The sequence below is a fragment of the Electrophorus electricus genome, chromosome 8 (assembly GCF_013358815.1).
Source record: "Electrophorus electricus isolate fEleEle1 chromosome 8, fEleEle1.pri, whole genome shotgun sequence".
Classification (NCBI taxonomy): Eukaryota; Metazoa; Chordata; class Actinopteri; order Gymnotiformes; family Gymnotidae; genus Electrophorus; species Electrophorus electricus.
Genome location: NC_049542.1, coordinates 8,193,322 through 8,213,321, shown reverse-complemented (window position 1 = coordinate 8,213,321; position 20,000 = coordinate 8,193,322). Strand labels below are relative to the sequence as shown.

General features: G+C 44.3%; 2 protein-coding genes across 6 annotated transcripts in view; both read right to left on the bottom strand.

Moving 5' to 3' along the window:
* Window positions 1–4,187, bottom strand: part of stxbp5a (syntaxin binding protein 5a (tomosyn)) — a 75,734-nt gene extending 71,547 nt beyond the window's left edge. For all 5 annotated transcript variants that reach the window (XM_035529109.1, XM_027015519.2, XM_035529110.1 and 2 more), the window contains exons 1-3: window positions 4,049–4,187; window positions 3,770–3,949; window positions 1,440–1,537 (exon numbers count right to left, since the gene is read on the bottom strand). In XM_035529109.1, the coding sequence (XP_035385002.1) occupies window positions 1,440–1,537; window positions 3,770–3,949; window positions 4,049–4,060 (290 nt within the window). In that variant the 5' untranslated portion in view covers window positions 4,061–4,187. The remainder of the gene's footprint in view (window positions 1–1,439; window positions 1,538–3,769; window positions 3,950–4,048) is intronic.
* Window positions 4,188–11,523: 7,336 nt separating this feature from the next.
* Window positions 11,524–20,000, bottom strand: part of adgb (androglobin) — a 33,447-nt gene continuing 24,970 nt past the window's right edge. The window contains exons 24-36 of the mRNA XM_035529339.1: window positions 19,754–19,847; window positions 19,160–19,291; window positions 18,761–18,914; window positions 18,489–18,676; window positions 18,217–18,383; window positions 17,773–17,909; window positions 17,213–17,324; window positions 14,035–14,189; window positions 13,362–13,517; window positions 13,166–13,259; window positions 12,772–12,829; window positions 12,235–12,418; window positions 11,524–12,157 (exon numbers count right to left, since the gene is read on the bottom strand). Coding sequence (XP_035385232.1) covers window positions 11,966–12,157; window positions 12,235–12,418; window positions 12,772–12,829; window positions 13,166–13,259; window positions 13,362–13,517; window positions 14,035–14,189; window positions 17,213–17,324; window positions 17,773–17,909; window positions 18,217–18,383; window positions 18,489–18,676; window positions 18,761–18,914; window positions 19,160–19,291; window positions 19,754–19,847 — 1,823 coding nt within the window. The 3' untranslated portion in view covers window positions 11,524–11,965. The remainder of the gene's footprint in view (window positions 12,158–12,234; window positions 12,419–12,771; window positions 12,830–13,165; window positions 13,260–13,361; window positions 13,518–14,034; window positions 14,190–17,212; window positions 17,325–17,772; window positions 17,910–18,216; window positions 18,384–18,488; window positions 18,677–18,760; window positions 18,915–19,159; window positions 19,292–19,753; window positions 19,848–20,000) is intronic.

The following is a 20,000-nucleotide window of genomic DNA, read 5'->3' as shown; positions in this document are numbered from 1 at the left end:
TCTTGCAGGGAAGCCTGAACACACACCCCATGTGAACGCCAACATGAACATTCCCATTAGCTTAGTTAGGTGGGGGGAAAAAAAAGTGTGTTTTGTTTCCTAATGGCCCTCCAGGTGCCACCCAACTGATAATGGTCCTTAGCAAGAGAGGAGACGAGAGATGAGAATGGAGAAGACGTAACTCTCCCTGTTTTTCTTCCTTTTCCCCTTCTTTCTGTCACTGCCCTTTCTCCCCCCCCCCCCCCCCCTTTTGTTTTCTGGCTATGCATTAGGGGCAGTGTCACTCTGGGACAGTAAACACATTCCCCAGCCTGCAGACGACAGCATAGAGCAGCCCATGTGTTTATAGGGGGGGGGGGGGTGCATTAATCCACAGTGGTGAAACCATGAAGTCCCCTCTGGCTTCTTGTTTGGCCTTTTTTTCCCTGATGTAATCTTCTGGACAATACCACCGGCTCCACTGGTCTGCCACTTACCATCTTCCTTGATACCAGGAAAAGCCCGGAAGCAGGAAAAACCAACGGGCTGCCAAGCACGGCCACACCACTGGAGGAAAGAGCATCTTGACCCACACAGAGGTGCCATCGATAAAACTGTTGGTCAGCCAGCAAGCCTAAGCTGGGCCAGGCCAATCACAGAGCCAAAATCCTCTGTCCACTCCCAGCAGTGAAGGTCAGTGTGAAAGCCCTCAAATGGCACTGATGGCTCAGGGTCAGGCTACGGGTGATTGCGGCACTGTGGAAGTGGAGGTGGGGTAGACGAGTTTCACGCATCCAAAATTAGAGCCTGGTTCCTAGCTTCCCATTGGCCTGCGTCTGCTGGTAGTGGGTATTTATCTGATCACAGTCGTGGTGTGAGCTCCCCAACGATGATCGGCTTCTGAAGATGGCCGTTACCCTCGAGCAGGAATCAGGCAAGCGCACAAGGGAAAGTAGTGGGGGGAGCATGTCCAAAGTCCCGCCACATGTCTTTTTGCAGACAATGTTTGAATGGAGACATTTTTACTAAACAGAATGCGTTTCTCACATCTTGGAATGGTTTGGCTCACTGACCAAAACTGGGATCCGATGTGGTTTCCATAAAAGCAAGAAGACTCATGGGAATACATGATGATGTGTGCTTAGGCTGATCTCAGATCTGTGGACCCTAGAACACTGTGCCACTCTGCTCCGCAGTATGGCACAAACACACAGTCACATCCTCAAGACACAGGATCAGCGTGGGTAAAGAGTGCCGCCACTGGTGTTACTGAATCAGCAGTGGCGCTTTAGTCAACGTAAACTAGTAGTGACGGACACAAATGCCCACATACCGACGGCTCCAGAACCGGTACTTACGGTTGCTTCCTTGCTGTCCATCTGAAAATGAAACGCGCGCACGCACGCGCGCGCACGCACGCGAGAAGCTCGAGACGCTCTCTAGCTGGGAATAAAGGATACAGTCGTAGCGCTCCGCTTTGGGTCCCGACGGCGAGGATTTTCTGGACCGGGTCGAACGCCATAGAGGACGGCTGATATGGAAAGCCATGACGGACCGTCTGCGAGTCCAGGAGGACAACGGGAGAGAGAAGCATAAAAGAGAATTTAAACAAGTTTTACAATAAGATCGTGCATTTTGTGAAAGAATAACTAAACGTGTCAGAACATTGTTGTTTTATAGTATACGAACTTATTTAGGAATACGCCAGTGACCGATTATTAATGTACTGGTAACTGTTTTCTTTTTAACGCCATAGAGCGCTGGCGGTAAGACTGTAAACTATTATACTATCGCCCACCAACAATGTCTTACATGTTTATTGTTTATGTTTATTGCAACAAGAGCCTTTTTTGCAGGTGTCCGCTCGCTCTCTCTGTGTCTGTGTCTGTGTGTGTGTCTGTGTGTGTGTGTGTGTGTGTGTGTGTGTGTGTGTGTGTGTGTGTGTGTGTGTGTGTGTGTGTGTGTGTTAATGAGAGAGTGTAGGGATAAGCATGTTACGTAAGCAGCGGTCGCGGGGACGGGCACCTGCCGTCGCGCTGTTCCGTTGTAGGAGTATTGCCGCTTTATTAGAGCGGAGCAACAGCGCTTCCCTTATTCTCGCCATTTGCGGCTGAAACCGGTCCGGGGTCTTTACAGTTGCCTCAAATTTGACAAAAGTGTATTCCACGGCCTGAAAACACGTGAGCTAAATTTAAAGTCTTAAAGACAGTAATTTAAGACCATTCCAGTCGGTACCACTAAGTAAACAACTATCCATTTGTTTCCCTGCAGCCTCCATCGTTAAGGTAACTTCTTGCGTCATTAGACAAATCTCTCTCAACAGCATCATATAATAAGTTAAGAGATACACTGGACTCTGTTTCATTAGTCGGTCTGCCTGGTGTTTGGCAAACCTACCGAACACTTATAAATAGGCTTACGCTGTAAACAATGCATTAATTTGATCAAAAAACAACAAAAAAAAACAAACAAACAAACAAAAAACATAGGGTACGACGAAATCAGAACAGCCGGACAAAGCCCCGCTGCAATAAAGCAATTGGTCTATAGACTATAAACAGCACTGTAATTAAACATAAAAGCGAAGCTGCGGGTTTTCACAGCGCGTGAAATAGACGAGAAATTAACTGTGATATTTCAGCGTGGTTTTCGAATGTCCTTGAGAAGCACTAAAACCAACAACTCTGCTGTCATCTCTAATATTATTTAGTGAGAACCATTGTAATTGTGCAGTTCCGAAGGTCTTGTGAGGGCATACCAGTTGTGGTTGGGGGAGGGGGGCTGGCCATCAGATATGGGTATGGGAAATAATTTTCACTGCACATAACAGTGCATAATGCAACTGACCAATTGACATGTTAATCCGAACACGGCAGATTACGCAAGCGCTGGGTTTCTTACCCCCCCCCACACACACACACACACACCACATCTCCGGTCTCCCCCGCCGCGCGCGTCCATCCTAATCTCTCGTCCTCCATCCCCGCGCGCCGTACAGTTTAACCTAAACATGATGCGGTTGTTTTAATTAAATAAAGTAAAACAGAAATCACGTTTAACGAAAACAATTTTATAGAGACTACGGCATATTTCACATACACAAACGTTCTGTGCTGCGGAAGCATAATTCTATGACAAGCAAAAATATTTTTGACTCATTTGTGCGCATTTAATAAACACGGAGTCAGCGCTTTAATGCGTTCACGAGGAATATAGATTTATATCGACTCTGCGTATAAATACACACTGTAGCTATATTTCCGTGTCTATAGTCGGGTCAGTAGGCTACTGTTCAAATACAACGCGTGCAAAAACCGACGGTGAATTTACTCCCCCGGACAAGGAGAATAAGAATAACAGGAATATCTGTTTGCTTTTTCATGTTCAGTGCAATCATATAGTTAAACGCAATCATATATTTCTACTGTTTTGTTGTGGAATATTGCTGCCTGTAACACAGACGTGTTATCTAAATTTCCATTTGAGCCTTTGAAATGTGCGTCAGATATTTGCCTTGAAATAGATCTTGGCAGTAAACTGCAGTGGCTGTCGCATTTGCCTACCTGAAAGGACACGATTAATTTGAATCTGACAGCGAATATTATGCTGTGACTGATGAAAGATACTTTATGCACCGACAAGACCGGCTCTTTCGATGGAACCCAACCTTCTGGAATCAAACATTTGTAAACTCACACTTGTGTGCGCTCGCCATAGAAAAGCCATGTAAGGTGAAACGCAGAGTACAGATACTCTGGCCGCGTGCATATTCACACAGGAGCTTCCCCACCTTGCAAAGCTGAAAGTGCTCGGATTGAAGGGTCTCCGGGATGATGAAGTCGTTCTCCTTAGCCCCGACGTGCGGGGACGGTGATGGGGACGACACAGCCGTCAGGCCGTCTAGCACCTTCCGAATATTAAACTTCTTCATTTTCCCCCAGTTCAACTGACACAACGAAGGACGGACCACCTGAGACGAGATCACCCGTTAAAGATGAGGGGGGAAAGCCGCTCTCGTTCGCTTCGCAGTGTCTCTCTTTAAATCTCACATTTTAGTGCTTGTTTTTACCGTTTCATCCATGCCTTAAGGTTTGCGTCGTGGTCGTACACGCTGACGTGGGTTTTATTTTGGTTTTTCCCGAACCGTTTTCAACAGCGTTTGTGGGGCGTCCGTTTAATCTGCTCCAACTCGGCGTCCCGCTGCGTCTCCGCTTCTCTCTACTCCCCCCCCCCCCCACCCCGCCCCTCCCGCCCCTCTCCACTCAACTCGCGGAAACACCGCTGCAGCGCCGCGACTGCGCATTGCAGGCAACACCCGGATGTTTGAAGAAGCCCCTAGCGCTGATTCTGCCAGTGAGCACGTGAGTATGGGCCGCGAGGGAGACTTGTCAAACACTTGGGTGGGACGGGACACCTTTAGTCGTGAGGATAGCACAAACAAGATTGGAGCGGGGAGGTCCAGCACCTAAAGCAAACAACTTCCAGCTCGTCAGAACTACTGCCAGCTCGTAAACATACGTGCAGTTCTCCGTCAAGTTTCAGGCATGTCGGTTAGTCTATATATCGTCCATCGCATTGTTTATAGATATTCTGTCTGGCCACTTAGATGTAGCAGGTGGAATGAGATACGGTGCTGCAGGTTATGTCACATCTCATCTATGCAAACTTTACAGATAAATGTCAGAGACTATCCTTCATTCTCACTTTCATCTTTTATATTCTTTACTTTGGACATCGTGAGGTTTGCTGTTTATTTCTCTTTCTTTGTGAAGGTGGATACACAACCAACATTGTTTGTTTAAGGGTACTCCAAGAATTAGAAGTCTTAACAAATTACAATTATGGAAGCCTTGAAAAAAATGCACAGGTGACCTACCTTTGACAGGATTGCTATGTTGACCATAGGCCAAGCCATGATCAGTTAGGATCAGCAGCGCTAAATCTCCTAATATCAGACTATAGCACATAAGAAGCTCTGTATCATGATTAGTACAAGCATTTCTAAAATCTTGCAACAGGCTAGATTGTCAAACGCACTGTTCTGAACTATAACAGTCTTCCCACTGGAACTCACACTTGAGTCTTGGCCATTGATATTATGCAAAGAGGCTTTTAAGAAATGCATCCAAATTGGGTTGAATCAGGACTTTATACATTTATAGTACTAAATGGCCATGTATAATAACCCTTAGCATTTCAGATTGCTGCTGAGCTGGAAAAGTGAGTCACTTTAGTCGAAGGAAAATCTCTTTTTAGTCACACTATATGATGAAAGGCAGAATTCAGGCCAGTTTGTGGAAGGAAATGGATGATTGGAAACTGCAGTTCTCACTAAGTGCGATGAGGCTAGGCTGGCCTTTATTACTTCATCTGGGCCTTTCTAAGGCTGAAATGGGGTGCTTTGATGCCCAGCTAAGGCAACAGTGTCACGCAGCTAATACACTCCACTGTCATTGCCTTATTAGGAGCAGGTGGAAGTGCCCCCATCATTTAACGTATGAGCACTGACCAGGCTCTTACACACACACACACACACACACACACACACACACATACATACATGCCACTGAACCTACAGACATGAGCATCAGTGATTTAATGTAACATTTCTCCATTGTTATTGTACCCTCTTCCTATTCATGATGTTACGGGGGGGTGGGGGGGCATTTTTGTTTAGCATTCAGCTGGAAGTATCCCCAGCTACCCTCTTGCTTTTAGCAGGCTTTGATAAGAGCGCCCTGTTGATGGTGGCCTGTATTGTTCTTCATGAAGGGGCCAAAGTTCACCACAGCATAACCACAGCGAAGCGTGCTCTGCCTGATGTTGTACATCCGTGCAGAGTCGTGAGCGCATTAAAAATAGAAGCACACATCTCCTGATTAAACACTATCATTCACTTACACAGCGTTCTGTTTTAACACTGTTACCAGACTAGAAATGATAGTGGTACACACACCTGTACATGCAGACATCTTTGTTTTGATGCTTTTATCACTTGCTCTATGAAATCTAGTAGGCATAGTCAATAATGATGCCGTAAAGTGATCTTTACTTATCTTGCTGTGTCTATAAACAAACAAATGTCTCAGAAGAAATGAAAGAAGGCCAAGGTGTGTGTGTGTGTGTGTGTGTGTGTGTGTGTGTGTGTGTGTGTATGTATATATATATATATATATATATATATATATATATATATATATATATATATATATATATATATATATATATATAAAATATAAAATATCATATATATATATATATCAGAAATAAGATATTATAACCTCATCATCTTCTATAATTGCCAGTGTTTTGCCACACTATATCGACCTTTTTTTTATTTAGGCACTTTATCAATTAATATGAAAAGTCCAGAGAGGATCAGGTCATCCTTTCCAGCATTTCATCATCACCAGAGTGACTGAGCACATTACAATGGGTGATGTCATAAAGGTCCAGTCCAATCTAATTTAGGGACCTTTTTCTCCTTGGTATGCTTAGCCCCAGCCTGTTTAGTGTTAACCAAGTATCTTTATATGCAGGACGTTTATTAAACAGCAAAGCCACTTTTTCATGACATCAATGCAAGACTTGTCATGTCAAAAGTATGTTGTTGCAATGACCTCTACAAATGCATGAATAATTCAAAGGGTGCCTTCAGATATGCAAATGAGTGTTCTGTGATTGTATGCTGGGGCATAAATCAGAAGGCATGTTTAATAATGTTTGTTTAATAATGATGGAATTATGTTGAAGGGGTGTTTAAATTAATTTACTGCTAATCGTAAAAGGACAAGAGTGTTGTGAAATTGGCATGGCCTTTAAAGATCAATATCTTTATGTAATTCTAGTGACATACATACATACACAAACACACACACAAATAGACAAACACACAATACCAGAACACACACACACACACACACACACAGATTGTGCATACAGAGCACCTATTTTTGAAATGCACCAGTGCAACACAATTTGCACAGTTTACATGTTTCTATTATGTGCATACACACACAGTGCCAGTAACATACACATGCAAACATGTGTCTCTAATATGCATCCATATGCATACATTTTACTGCATACACAAACATTACAAACAATTTGCACAATATAATGTGCACACAAACACACAGATATGCTGGTTTAGCCTTTGCACTGAGACAGCCTGAAATAGTTATTGATACTAAAAAAACAAAAGCAAATGATAAATTATATTTGTATTTCTTTTTTTCTTGACAAAAAGCTTCTTTGTCAGCAATGACAATGTCTCCTGACAATGTTACAAAGCTCTTATGGTTTCTTAGACAACTGCACTATGTGGGGGGAGCTAGCACCCTCAGCAGAGACAGGACGCTGATCAATACTCCTGAATAGTGTCTCTTTCTCTACTACCCCCCCAAACACACACACACACACACACACACACACACACACATTCTCTCTTTTCTCTACTAGTCCCCCAAAACGCACACAAAGAGAGAGAGAGAGAGAGAGAGAGAGAGAGAGAGAGAGAGAGAGAGAGAGAGAGAGAGAGAGAGAGAGAGACATTGGGGCAATAATCAGAGGGTCAAAGGTGAGGTTCCAGAGGGCAGTTGTGTGAGCAGTGGGGGTTTTGCACAGTAACCTTGAGAAGCCCAAGAGGACACAGACCAAGGCAGGTGGACTGAGCACAACCTGGAGAAAATGTAAGAACACACGTGACCTTCACCAACGGCCCCTCCCATCATATGTTTGATGACCTCGTTAATGGATAATGCAATCTTTGATTATTTTACATTGCTATTAAGTGCTATTAAGGCCATCTTAATTTGTGGTCAGGGCTGAGAATGGGCTTGAATGGACAATCTTCTGATGAACAGTCCTGGATGGGGAAGAAACCCTCCCATGTAGAGCAATCTGGCATTAACTGCAGGCAATAGAATTACATAATTCCGACTTGGTTTTGTGGTATCGTATTGATTGCTGTGTTCACTATAATGTTCATTGGTTAACTGACTTCAGAGGACAAAAACATGCTAACTTAAATGGTCTCATATTACTCTGATGGGTTTCTGAAATGACATTCAGTCTATCCCAAGCCCTTGAGTGCGCTTGTGTGTCGAAATGCGCCAGATGCATAATGCCGCCTACAAGAGACTTCAGCATAAACGTGGCACTTCTGAATGGTAACAATATCTGATCGCGGTTTGTATTTATCTCTGAAGAGCCACAAGCGTGCGAGCCTTGTCGCGCCTCCGCTGAGAGCGCGGACGGGTAAGTTGAGATTGCTGGTAATCAATGCAGTTTCTTTCAGAGGGGAATAAGGAGGGCTTTATTTGGCAACCCGCGCATTCTCGCGGCTGCGGAAACAGAAAACAAATAAAACGTGCTGAAACGTAAATGGCTCCAATTGCAATTGAATCAGAGTCGGGAAGTTTTCGGTCCGACTGCAGTTGAACTCATGTACAAGTCCGTTACTCTCCCAATCCTGATTTACTTGCTGCATTATTACTACGCATTAAAAGTTATTACTAATCTCAAGGTTGAGTTACTGCTGTACAGTAACCTACTCTGGGTTTAGTTACTACTGGTGTGCTAATATTAAAGCAAAGCACGAAGGGTTTAGTTTAGTTTGCTATATTAATGGAGCACAGGACCCAGGACTTGACTACTGCCGCATTACTAACGCACAGTATGAAGAGTTCAGTTACTACTAGATTACTGGAGCAAAGTGCTCAGGCCTTAATTACTGCTGCATTAGAAAACCGTAACGAGCTACGTTATGCAGGTTAGAACAAAGAGCCCGGTTGACTGTACAGTGCAGGCAACCCCATGCAATTTTGTTCAGGATAAATCAAGTGGCACCAGGATACACATGCACTGCCCTTGAAGGAATACACTACTCAGCAATGCTAATCTTGCAAATACTCCATGAATGTTTTAGGGTTCATTTATCATTATGCAAATGAGCTTATGCTAAATGACCGTTACTTTCATTTACTGACACTGCTAGCCATATTAACATTTGTTTTGTTTTGAATTTTGGATCAAATAATACTTTTAAGTGGGGGGCTCTTTCACCCCTGCTTACCAAGAAGGGCAGCTGTCAATCATCCAGGCTGACGGGAGGAGGAGCAAATTGCTATCTATTAGCTGTCTGATAGGCGGACCCAGCAGAGGGTGGAGCACATGTGAGCCAGTCACTGGGAAGAATGGCAGGGGTGGCTGCAGTCACTAGAGGAGTCTATCAGTATTTTACATATGGTACACACTTTCATCAACCTTTGATCAGCAAAACACACACACACACACACACACACACACACACACACACACACACAGAGAGATATATACATGCACACCTTAGTATCTACCTAGTAGCTGTGGTGTGTGTATCATGACAAAAATGCAATACTGAAATGTACTTATCTTTATGCTACATAATACCGTATACATGCTATTTCTTTCAAAAGAGAAAAACTAGCACACACACACACACACACACACACACACACACACACACAAAGCCTGAGTTTGCATTGTTATCCTGGCAGGTGGCAGGTGTATGGCTACTCTGTTTGCGACAAGCAGGCATGAGTGAATAAGTGAAGAAATTGATGAAAGAATGAATGAAATGAATAACTGCCCAGGTATGATGCAGATGCAATTAAATCTATTCTTTCTCTCCCTCTCTCCCTCTCACCGTGTCCGTGGCAACCAGTGACTCAACATTCGCAAGTGTGACGTCTCCTCAGCCAAAGATGCAGCACACGAATCAAGATGTGATGGTGTATGTGTGCACGTGTGTGTTTCCAAATACCGATTTGAGCAGCAACGTGATTTGATTAAATCCTTGATATGCCTACGGTAATATTTTCATATACTGCTTCATGAGTGTGGACATGATTTAAGACATGATTTTAAATGCAGACCTGAGCAGATGCCTGACAACCAGAAGTGACTAGACTAGGTGATTCGATGTGTGTGTTTGTGGGTGGGTGTGTCTGTGTGTGTGCATGCGTTTGCGGGTAGGGCTGTGTGTGTGTTTGTGTGCATGCGTGTGTGTGTGTGTGTGTGTGTGTGTGTATGCGTGCATGTGTTTGCGGGTAGGGCTGTGTGTGTGTGTGTGTTTGCGTGCCCACGCACACTTCATCACCGTGTCTTAGCAGATTAGCTCTCTCAGCCGGCTGGCACGGAAATAAGGCTTGCTTTGGCTGAATGTGAAGTGACAGACCGCATGCACACGAACACGCATTCCTGACCTTAAACCACTTCAGAGGTCTCTACAGAGCAACATTCACACCCCTTGTAATGACTCATTCTTCACTGTCAGAAGTAAAAGCTATACAATGAAGGCCCGTGCTTGTGTGCGTGTGTGTGTGTGAACAGTAGACATGAAACAGCAAGAAAGGGGAAAAGGGATATCAACCCAGTTACCATCATCAGTGGAGACATATTAAGAGGGTCTTGCTGCCCACTGGAATGAAAAACTAAAACACAAATGCATGAAAATGAGCTACTATGAAACAAGCATGGACCTTAAGTGGCAGAAGGAACACGTGGACTTCCCGTTTCTGGACACCCAGCTGGAACCTGAGGACCCTGAGGACTAAGCAGGGTTATCAGCTGTTTCAAATAAACAGCTGTAACAAATGAACAATTAAATTTGCTGTAAATAGAAAATGACTTAAATATAAGACATCTAGATGATATTGATATGTCACCTTATGCCTATAATAAAAAAGAAGGCATACGTCTACTGCAGCAAAAGACCTTTAGCTTCAGACAAAACGAACAGACGCAGACGATCCAAAACAAAACAGTTAAGTGTAGTGAATGCGACCTATACTGACTGCGATAACAAGATGTGCCAGTAGGTGGTACCATTAGAAGCGCATGAAATTACAGTGCTGTTTTACTGGGTTAGTGTGGGTTTCTCTTTTTGACCACAGGAATGTAATGTGGTATTTCTGGTTTTTATACAAGACAAAATGAAAGCTGGACCAAAGTGAAGAGCTGAGGGGAGAAGCAGTGACTGTGGTGATGAGGTTGGTGTCAGAACAGGTAGAGTTGGAGGGAGCACGTCATTGAACAATATTTATTATTTTCTCATTTGGAAGTTGGGGGTGGAATGTGCAAGACTGGTGAGGAGGTTGGTGGTTATGTAAATGTGAAATTCTACATTCTGACATAGGTTTCTGCTTTTATGTTTACATTTAGAACTTATTCAAATGTAAACTTTTGTTTGATCTTGCAAGTAATATCTCCACGTTATATATATTCCACGTTACTTTTGTGCATAATGTTTGATCAGTTCCAAGCTGTCTCTCTCAGCTGCCGGGGTGGGTGCCTCAGCATCTCAGCAGTGGCAGCCAATCGAGTCACTGCCGATCTGGATGATCCACCCCGACCACATCAAGCAGCTGGTTGTCCCAGCTGGACGGTGCTCAGAGGATCAGCTGCAGCTCCAGGGCCTCGAAATGTTAAGCCGTTGTTACGGGTATTTATTGTCATTGTTGACACCTCTAGCTAAGAAAATCAGACTACAGCTCATGATTCTTCCATGACAGATGCTCAAAAGCTTTCATTATCCTGACATTTCAAGACCGATTAAGGTTATGATCTACAGTTCATCGGTTTCTCTGAAAAATCTAACAGCAGTTGGGCTTTTTTCTTTTGTGTGCAGGTCACCTACACATTTAAGATATCTTAATCCTAATTATCTAACATGACATCACAGATCTAAATTACTTTCACAAAGCTATCCTCCAGTGAATAGCCTACACTGGTCAAAAAATTCTCTTGACCACATCTGACCGCAAACATACGTTCTTTCAACTATTATATATTTCATGCTAAGAAAGATTTCAATTAACAGCTGAGATATGTTGTAAAAAAACATTCCATTTATAAACAAATATTTTAACTGAGCCACTAATGTAGTACAACGTTCCTCAGCCGTCATCAGAAAAGAACAAGTCAGTGGCTCTAGCCAATCAGATCACTTCTTCTTGCTTCCACTCTTGCGTGCTGTGGGCGGGGCTGGCTGCAGTGGGTTCTTTTCCAGATCTGTCTGTCCGAACTCCTCTAGGGTGAGCTCAGTCTCCTTTTTCCGAGACTCTTCCTCCAGTAGGCGGGAGCGGAAGGCCTCTCGAGTCTGCAGGATCTTCCGCCTCTGTTCGGCTAGCATCACCTAGGGGGAGCAGAAACCCTTAAAAAGCTTGCTGAGCTGTGATATTCCAAGCTCCATGGCTTGGTGATCATGCTCACCTGCAGGCTATCATAGGTCTCCAGTTGTCTCCTCTTGAGCTCCCTGCGGGAGACCAGCTCCTGCTTGCGGTGCTCCAGCACTGTGTCTCGAAGGAGCCGAAAGCTCTGGATCCTCTCCGAGCGCTCCCTCCACTGCTCCTCCTCTATCAGGGCATCCTTCAGACAAACCGGCCTGCCAGACCTTCTATACACATCAACCAAAGAGAGAGGGGGAGAGAGAGAAGGAAAGAAGGAGACAGTAAAATATTATAGTTTACTGGAACAGAGACAGATGTGAGAGCACTAATGCACGGGTAACGCCAACATGCATGTCTAGAATGAAACAAAGGGCAAGCTCTGGGAAAGTGTCAGGCCAACTGGTACGGAAGGTACATCACTCCTACACACTTTAACTCTGCAGGAGATCATTCAGCTCTACTAATATGTGCATTGCACTGTGATATGAGAAAGATGCAGGACACACTAGGAAAATGAAAAGTCAAGGCTGTGTGTTTGTGTGTGTGTGTGTGTGTGTGTGTGTGTGTGTGTGTGTAGTACCTGATCAAATGTGTGTAGTCCATGTCATAATTGTAGTGGTGCAGAGCAGTGACAATACCTGGTTGAGCCAACACATACATACAGCCACAGTCACACACAGTCTCTCACACATACACAATAAGCACTCAATAGTAGGGGCAAAGTGTTGTATAGTTTTAATTTGTTATTTGTTGTTTTCTATGTGTATGTGTATATGCATGTGTGTGCATTTGTGTGAATGCATGTTTGTGTGTTTGTGTGTGCTTGTGTTTCTGTGTGTGCATGTACATGTATATGTGTTCAAGTGCAAGTGCATTCATGTGAGTGTTTCAATGTGCATATGAATGCTTGTGTGTGCAAGTGTGAGCCTGTGCATGCATATGTTTCTACATGTGTGCACACACGTATGTGGGACCTGTCTCTCGTGTGACAGCCTCGCCCCCCTCTGCCGTGCCTCCACTCAGTTGCCTCCATTGTTTGTTAATGTATTGCTGACGGGACTGAAGAGCCTGCGTCACAGACCAGTCTTTATCAACACCGGCACCAAGGCCAGGAAACCGCATCACGGCACCTGTGCCTGTGAGACGGAGGGGTCGCGTGCTGTGGCCCACCTTGGCTGCCCTGCCTGGCTCTGCAGTTTCCCAGGCCTGTTTGATGGCTCTGATCTGCTCCAGCCTCTCTGTGTCCTTCCTCACTTCTATCCTGTCCGCCGCCGATGGCTCAGACGCCACACACAGCGTCCAGTGTGGCTTAGTCAAGTCCAGAGTCTGCACACACACACACGTACACACACGCACGCATGCACAAACCCGATGCCCCAAGCATACACAAACACTTGAACCCATCAACAATGTGCAGAGGCGAGCTCAAACAATGACCACACACTTGCGCGCACACACATAAGCCGCGCCAGAAAATGTGATCCCAGAGTTCTTTTCAGTATGAAGTGTTGAGTCACTATATCTGATGAGGCAGCTGACTCACAGTCTGAAGAATATATTCATAATCACACTGTATGTTAAAAATAAAACTCATATATTGAATCTTATTTTAATGCCTCCCAACTAACTCCCACCGGAGAGGAATATCTCAGTGGTGGATCGCACTTCTTTGGACATCCATATGCACCCGGAAAAATAAATCAATGTGAGGAAGTTCTGAGAAATAAGTCAAGGCCATTTTGCGATATAATATGGGCATGAGTCAACAAGAAGTAATTTGAAACTTCTCTATGACATTTGTACATATACTCTCAAGCACACACCCAGACAGACAGACACACACTTGTTCTGTTCTGAAGGCTGACTTAGACGCGGGTTTGTCTTTCTCCTTTTCCTTGGACTTCTTGGTGGTTTTGGGTGTGGTCGCCTTTGGAGCCTCGCTGGTGGGCAGGTCCACACTGGCAGGCGTGGCTATATCCTCTGCCTTATCTCCGACCACTGTATACGTCAAACAGCCAGCAATGATTCAATAATTCAATGATTCAATGATTCAGTCTTTTTTTCTGATTATCAATATCATCAAGGTACCAAAGGTCACAATATGCATTTGAATTTATGAAAACTCCTAGAAAACATCTTGTTCCTTAGTGCTGATATAGTGATTGTATAACAAATTTAACAAACAAATATAACAAATAACGAGGCTTTACTTGCATTTTTGCTAATGGTGATGTGGAATTCTGTGTGGACTGAGTGCATGCTAGATGGCAGTGTTGCACCACTTACTGTTTAAGCCCCCCCACACACACATATAGGCACACACTTGCACACACACACCCTGCCGCCACAAAGCTTTATTCTCTCTTCTCTTTCTATAAATATAACAGGCCGCCGTTATCCTGTTGCACAGTCTGACAAGTTCACGTGGAGTCCGTTAGGCTGAACCTATGATGGGCTCTGATCTGAAGCCTCATCCATTGGGCAAAATGGGTGGCTATCTAAAACCAAGAGGCCTGGAAGTGAAAGCATGTTTTAAGTGGACAGTGGGCTTATTCATGGGCAATTGAGCATTAACTGGGTGGTAATTAGCTTAGAAGCGATTGTCATTGAAGGGTGGGATGACAAGATCTCTGAATGAGATGGACAGCTAGTGGAAACCGTGAGTGTGAATCAATTTATGGGCAGTTTGTTTAGGAAGAAACTGGGGTTTGGTCAAGATATGCGGTGAGAGGCATAAAAAATAAAAAAACATTACATGCATACTCTTTAGTCACCATGTAAAGAATGTATAGTCTGATGATGAGGATAGTGGAAAATGGTGCATGTGTGTGTGTGTGTGTGTGTGTGTCTATGTGTGTGTCTATGTACGTTTGCAGGCGCACGTGTATGTTTTAAACCGTGTGCGTTTTAAATGTTAAGAATGCTCACTCTTTGACATTATCAAAAAAATAAATCAATCCAAAAAAGCTCTTATTACAAAAGGCACATCTACAGAATGTGCAGAGAGAACAGTGGAGGGGAGAAAGAAGCAGTGGAGCAGGGACCTAAGAGCCGATTCCTATGTCTGACAAGGCTGACGAGGCATTAGGCAGAGCTCAGTGTATGGGGCGGGGCTTAGTGTCAGCGACTGGCTGGCAGGGTCCTCCCTTAGGCCGCCTCCCGTGCAGACATATTGATTGGTGCATTGCGAGTGTATGTGGGAGGTGGCGTGGTGCTGCGCTGGCTCCACTGGGATGCAAAGGAACTGGGTTAATTCAAATCTTCCTCCTCCATAAATACTTCCCAGGGCACTGGGGCCAAGAGCCAGCTTCATTTGACTTCCCACTGACCCATTTCATGGGCTTCCTGGGAAATGAGACAGGATGAGGCACGTGCAGCAGGAGAGACACTCAATGTTCAGTGGGATTTCAAAGAACTATGGGTACTGACCAGTTGAGAAAAACACACACACACACTCATAAACGCAAATGCACACACACACAAGCATGCACACACACATGTATGCATGCAGGCACACAAACATGGTCCTATATACACAAGAGATATCTAGGCATCAGAATTAATTTAGAAGGATTTCTTTGTAAACTGCAAAAAAAAACAAATCTGTCTGTGGGATCAATGCTGAATTAATGTAACCATATCATCAGTGGCAGTGACAGCAGCATGCTGCATCTAAATGAGTGTCCGCCATGTAAGCCCAAGCAGAAAATTGAGGAGAGAGGGCTAGGAAATACAAAAGAATGCTAATAACATTACATCCTGTGATCTTCAGGCAGTAATGCAAATCTAAAATCTTTTTGGCATTTCACCCTACACGGAATCGAAGCAAGGCCAAGGACTCCAGAAACACACACACATAAATAATCTCTCCCCACAGCTCTTCCCATTTTCATTTAAATTGGGTTCTCCCTCTCCTCCAAAATGAAGCTCGTTTGTGGCTCACCTAGTCTTGCCCTAGTCTCAGCAATTACCCCCGATCCCACATGGCCCAGGGCCACTGCAAAATCTAATGAGGAAACACAAACTCAGTTTGCATCAGAAGGGGCCAGGAAAGTGTGGTGACTTGCCTTTATCTAAACATATCAGTGCTCAACAAAGTGCTGACTTTCACATGCTCACCCTGGGCCTTTTGAAATGGGGGGGAAAAACAAACCAAACCAAAGCAAACAAGGAAAAACCAGCCACAGGGTCAGCGTAAACCCTTAACAGCAGTGGCAGTACGTGCAATACACAAGTCATATGTATCAGACCCTGTAACTGAATGGTCAAGCAATGCTTATTAGAAAGAACTACATTCATGCAGGTTTTTACGACGGCGCAAGTATGCAGGAGCTGGGAGAAACATGGTAGCCGGTACATGCAGAGTGTGCAGAGTGTGCAGACTATGAGACAAAGCAGACAGGAGTCAGCATGAGTGAAAACCTCTTGAACTGTCTTTGGTTCCAGACTCCCAACATCCACACTCTCGTGAATAGAAACTTTTCAGGTCAGTTTCACTGTAGTTACTGAATAATTCATAGTAATTACTGAATAATGTACTGTACAATTATTAGAGAAATAATGGGAATTAAAAGCTTTATCCTAATTTGGACTGTGGATTATGTCAGTATGAATGGTAGTTTATTAATCTTGAAATGTTTCAAGAGAATTAAATGTGAAGAAAAAGGGATTTCTCAAAACACCATATTTCTAAACATCTTTAATGCAGTGGATTCACATTTAGACTGGGCAATAATACACAGCACTTTCAAACTAACATGACAACCAAATTTGCCCATTAGGCCAAGGAGATGCTAAAGGGGGTACACCTCAGTCTAAAAATCTCTGACCAAGTGATCCTATATATCATTCCTGAATGGTTCTCTATACTCAAAACGAACCTCTTATTTGTATCACTCTGTCACAAAGTTCTAGGGTGCTAAAGATAAAAAATAAAGTGCTTTAAACTGCACTAGGAAATGACGTGGGCCAAAAGCAGGAGCCCTGTATGTAGGGAACGCATGATTTGTTGGCACACTCACCTCTCATCTCGTTGCGCTCCATGTCTCTGAGGGTCTGGATAAAGGCTAACAGCGAGTCGTCTAAAGGCCAGCTCTTGTGAAGCAGCTCTGCCTGAACAATGTACTTATGAGCCTGCAACAAACGCACACACACACACACACACACACACACACGCACACACCAGTAACTAATAGAAGTACATACACTGCACATGGACCTACAGTCATGCATTCTTTACTGGGAATGTCAGTGCCACCCAGATATGGACCACTGATGAGAAGATAGAGGAGGGCTAATGCAAACTGCACATGACAGCAGATGGGATATACAAGACTTTAACACTTCCAAAGCTTGTAGAATAAAAAAAATGTTCCTTTTAAAGTGGGCGGTGAATGTAAATATAACAAAGTACATGTTGTTATAGAAAAACAAACAAACAAACAAACAAACAGTTCCCTCTGAACTCCAATAAACACACACACACACACACACATACATACAGACACACACACATATGTGCACTCCCCCATCACTGTATCAGTGACAGTGATGAGCAGGAGTTGTCTGTATTGACAGGTACCACTTGGGCAGGCTGGTGCTCAGAGGCAAGGGGGTCCTCAAGCCCCGCCTCCTTGCCTCTGCCTCCTCCCTGACCCCCTCCAGGGACATCCTCGGACCTCCTCGCCTCCACACGCTCTTCAGCACTGCCAGTGGAGTCTGCAACACACACACGCAAAAACGCACACACATATAAACACTCTATAAATACACACGGGAGTTGCAGGCTTTCGCTGTAGCTAAGAAACTAAGAGAGTGATTGTCTGTTTGGATAGGCTGTCAGATCAAAAGGAGCAGAAGTTTTAAAGAGAGAAAGCTGACATTTGCAACCATAGGTGCAATATGCAACACCTTGGCATGTGTGAGTCTAGCCTGGACTGGATGATGGCTTTTCCATAATGTTTTTAAGCATGTATACCCAGTATGCTTTTGTGTGTGTGTGTGTGTGTGTGTGTGTTTAACAAACCATTTCTAGCCGAAAAGCAGTAGATGGGGATGATGACGTGACCTTTGCCCTGGTTGCTGGCCACCTCTCTCTCGCAATCCAGTATACTTAGTTTAATGTGGACGTCTGCTTTGGATGTCTGGAACTGCACTGTGGCAACATGATCACATGATACCTTCACAGCACACCTGGCCAACAAAAGAGTTGGGTAAGCTTCCCTTATACATTAATCTAGGGGTTTGTGCATGTGTGTGCATGTGGACTGTGTATGTGTGGGCGTTGTGTGTGCAGACCTGCAGATAATGTTCTTCTCATTGGGTATGAAATAATCTTTGATCTCCTTCATTGAAAAGTTATTGGCTGGCGTGTCTCTGGCCAGCTGCGGAAGGGGCTCTCGTGAGCCAATTAGACACATTCGCCACTTCCCTCCCACCAGGGGTGTGTCCCTGGTATATGCCTCTGCCACAAATGTGTAGCCAGCCTGGTAAGAGTTCACAACATCTACTTTAAATATACATTCAGCAGTGATACTCACACACACATACACACACACACTCACACACACCTTATTTTGTGTGTATACATATGGCTCTACTCTGTGGAAGACTCTGGGTACTTCCTCTCCAGTGTCATTGTTAATGACATGCAGGATGCATGCAGGGATGGGAGAGTAGATCTTGGGCACCAGCAGCATGGCCTTGGGAACATGAAACACCTCCCTGCACACACACACACACACACACACACACACACACACACAAACACACACACACACACACACACACACACAACAAACCAAATGCAACTACAGATAAATGAACCACAATCACTCCCCATTCCCTATATGTCATCATCACTCCAGTGAAGGGATGATGCAGACTGCATATGAAGTGCCCCTCTGAATGAGTAATGTTAATATCTGGCCAACCTTTGCAAGTTTTCAAGGCCTTTCACTGTGGCTCACCTGAAGAGCAGCACCCAGGAGGTGCTAATCTCAGGCACAGGGACGACATAATCAGCAAAGCTTATTCTGGTCCACTCATCCTCCCCACATGGGTAAAGCTCCACCGTGTGTTTGCTGTGAGTGATCAGGTACCTGCCACAAGAACACGTTCAGTGTGGAGTGTGTCTGCACAGGATGCACAAACACATGTGCACATACACACTCACTCAGACATGCTGACACACACATGCACACACACGCACTAACACACGCTCTCACATACACACACAAACACACACACATGCGTGCACACATGCACACACATACGTAAGCACATGACAGCCACTCGTTTTAGCAATGTCTGACAGCTTCTAATAACTTAATCTCAAGCTTCACAAAGAACCCAAATTCTGTGTTATAAAAGGAACAAACTCTGATTCAGATATTATCCTAAACAGTCCTGAGGAAGGTTGACCCGCCAGCCAAGGACAAAAACCATGTGTATGCATGGTATCTGGCAGATGGTATCACCCAGAGAAAGCCAGAGCAGTAGAAAGAGAAAGAGAGAGAGGGGGGAGAAGAGAAAACAGTATTTGCTTTAAAAGAGTAATTTACCTCAATAAAGACACTGCATGCTTCTCTATATTCAGTTCCACAGAAGCCCACATCTCCAGCAGAGTCTTGGTCACTTTCTGGTTCTCCTCAGAGCCTGAATGCAGATATACACACACACACACAAAAATACACAGGCATCGTACATATGCAAACACACACACATGCTCATGCACATGCACACATGCAAACACACATATACACACACACACGCAAACACACACACACACACACAACAATAATAGCAACA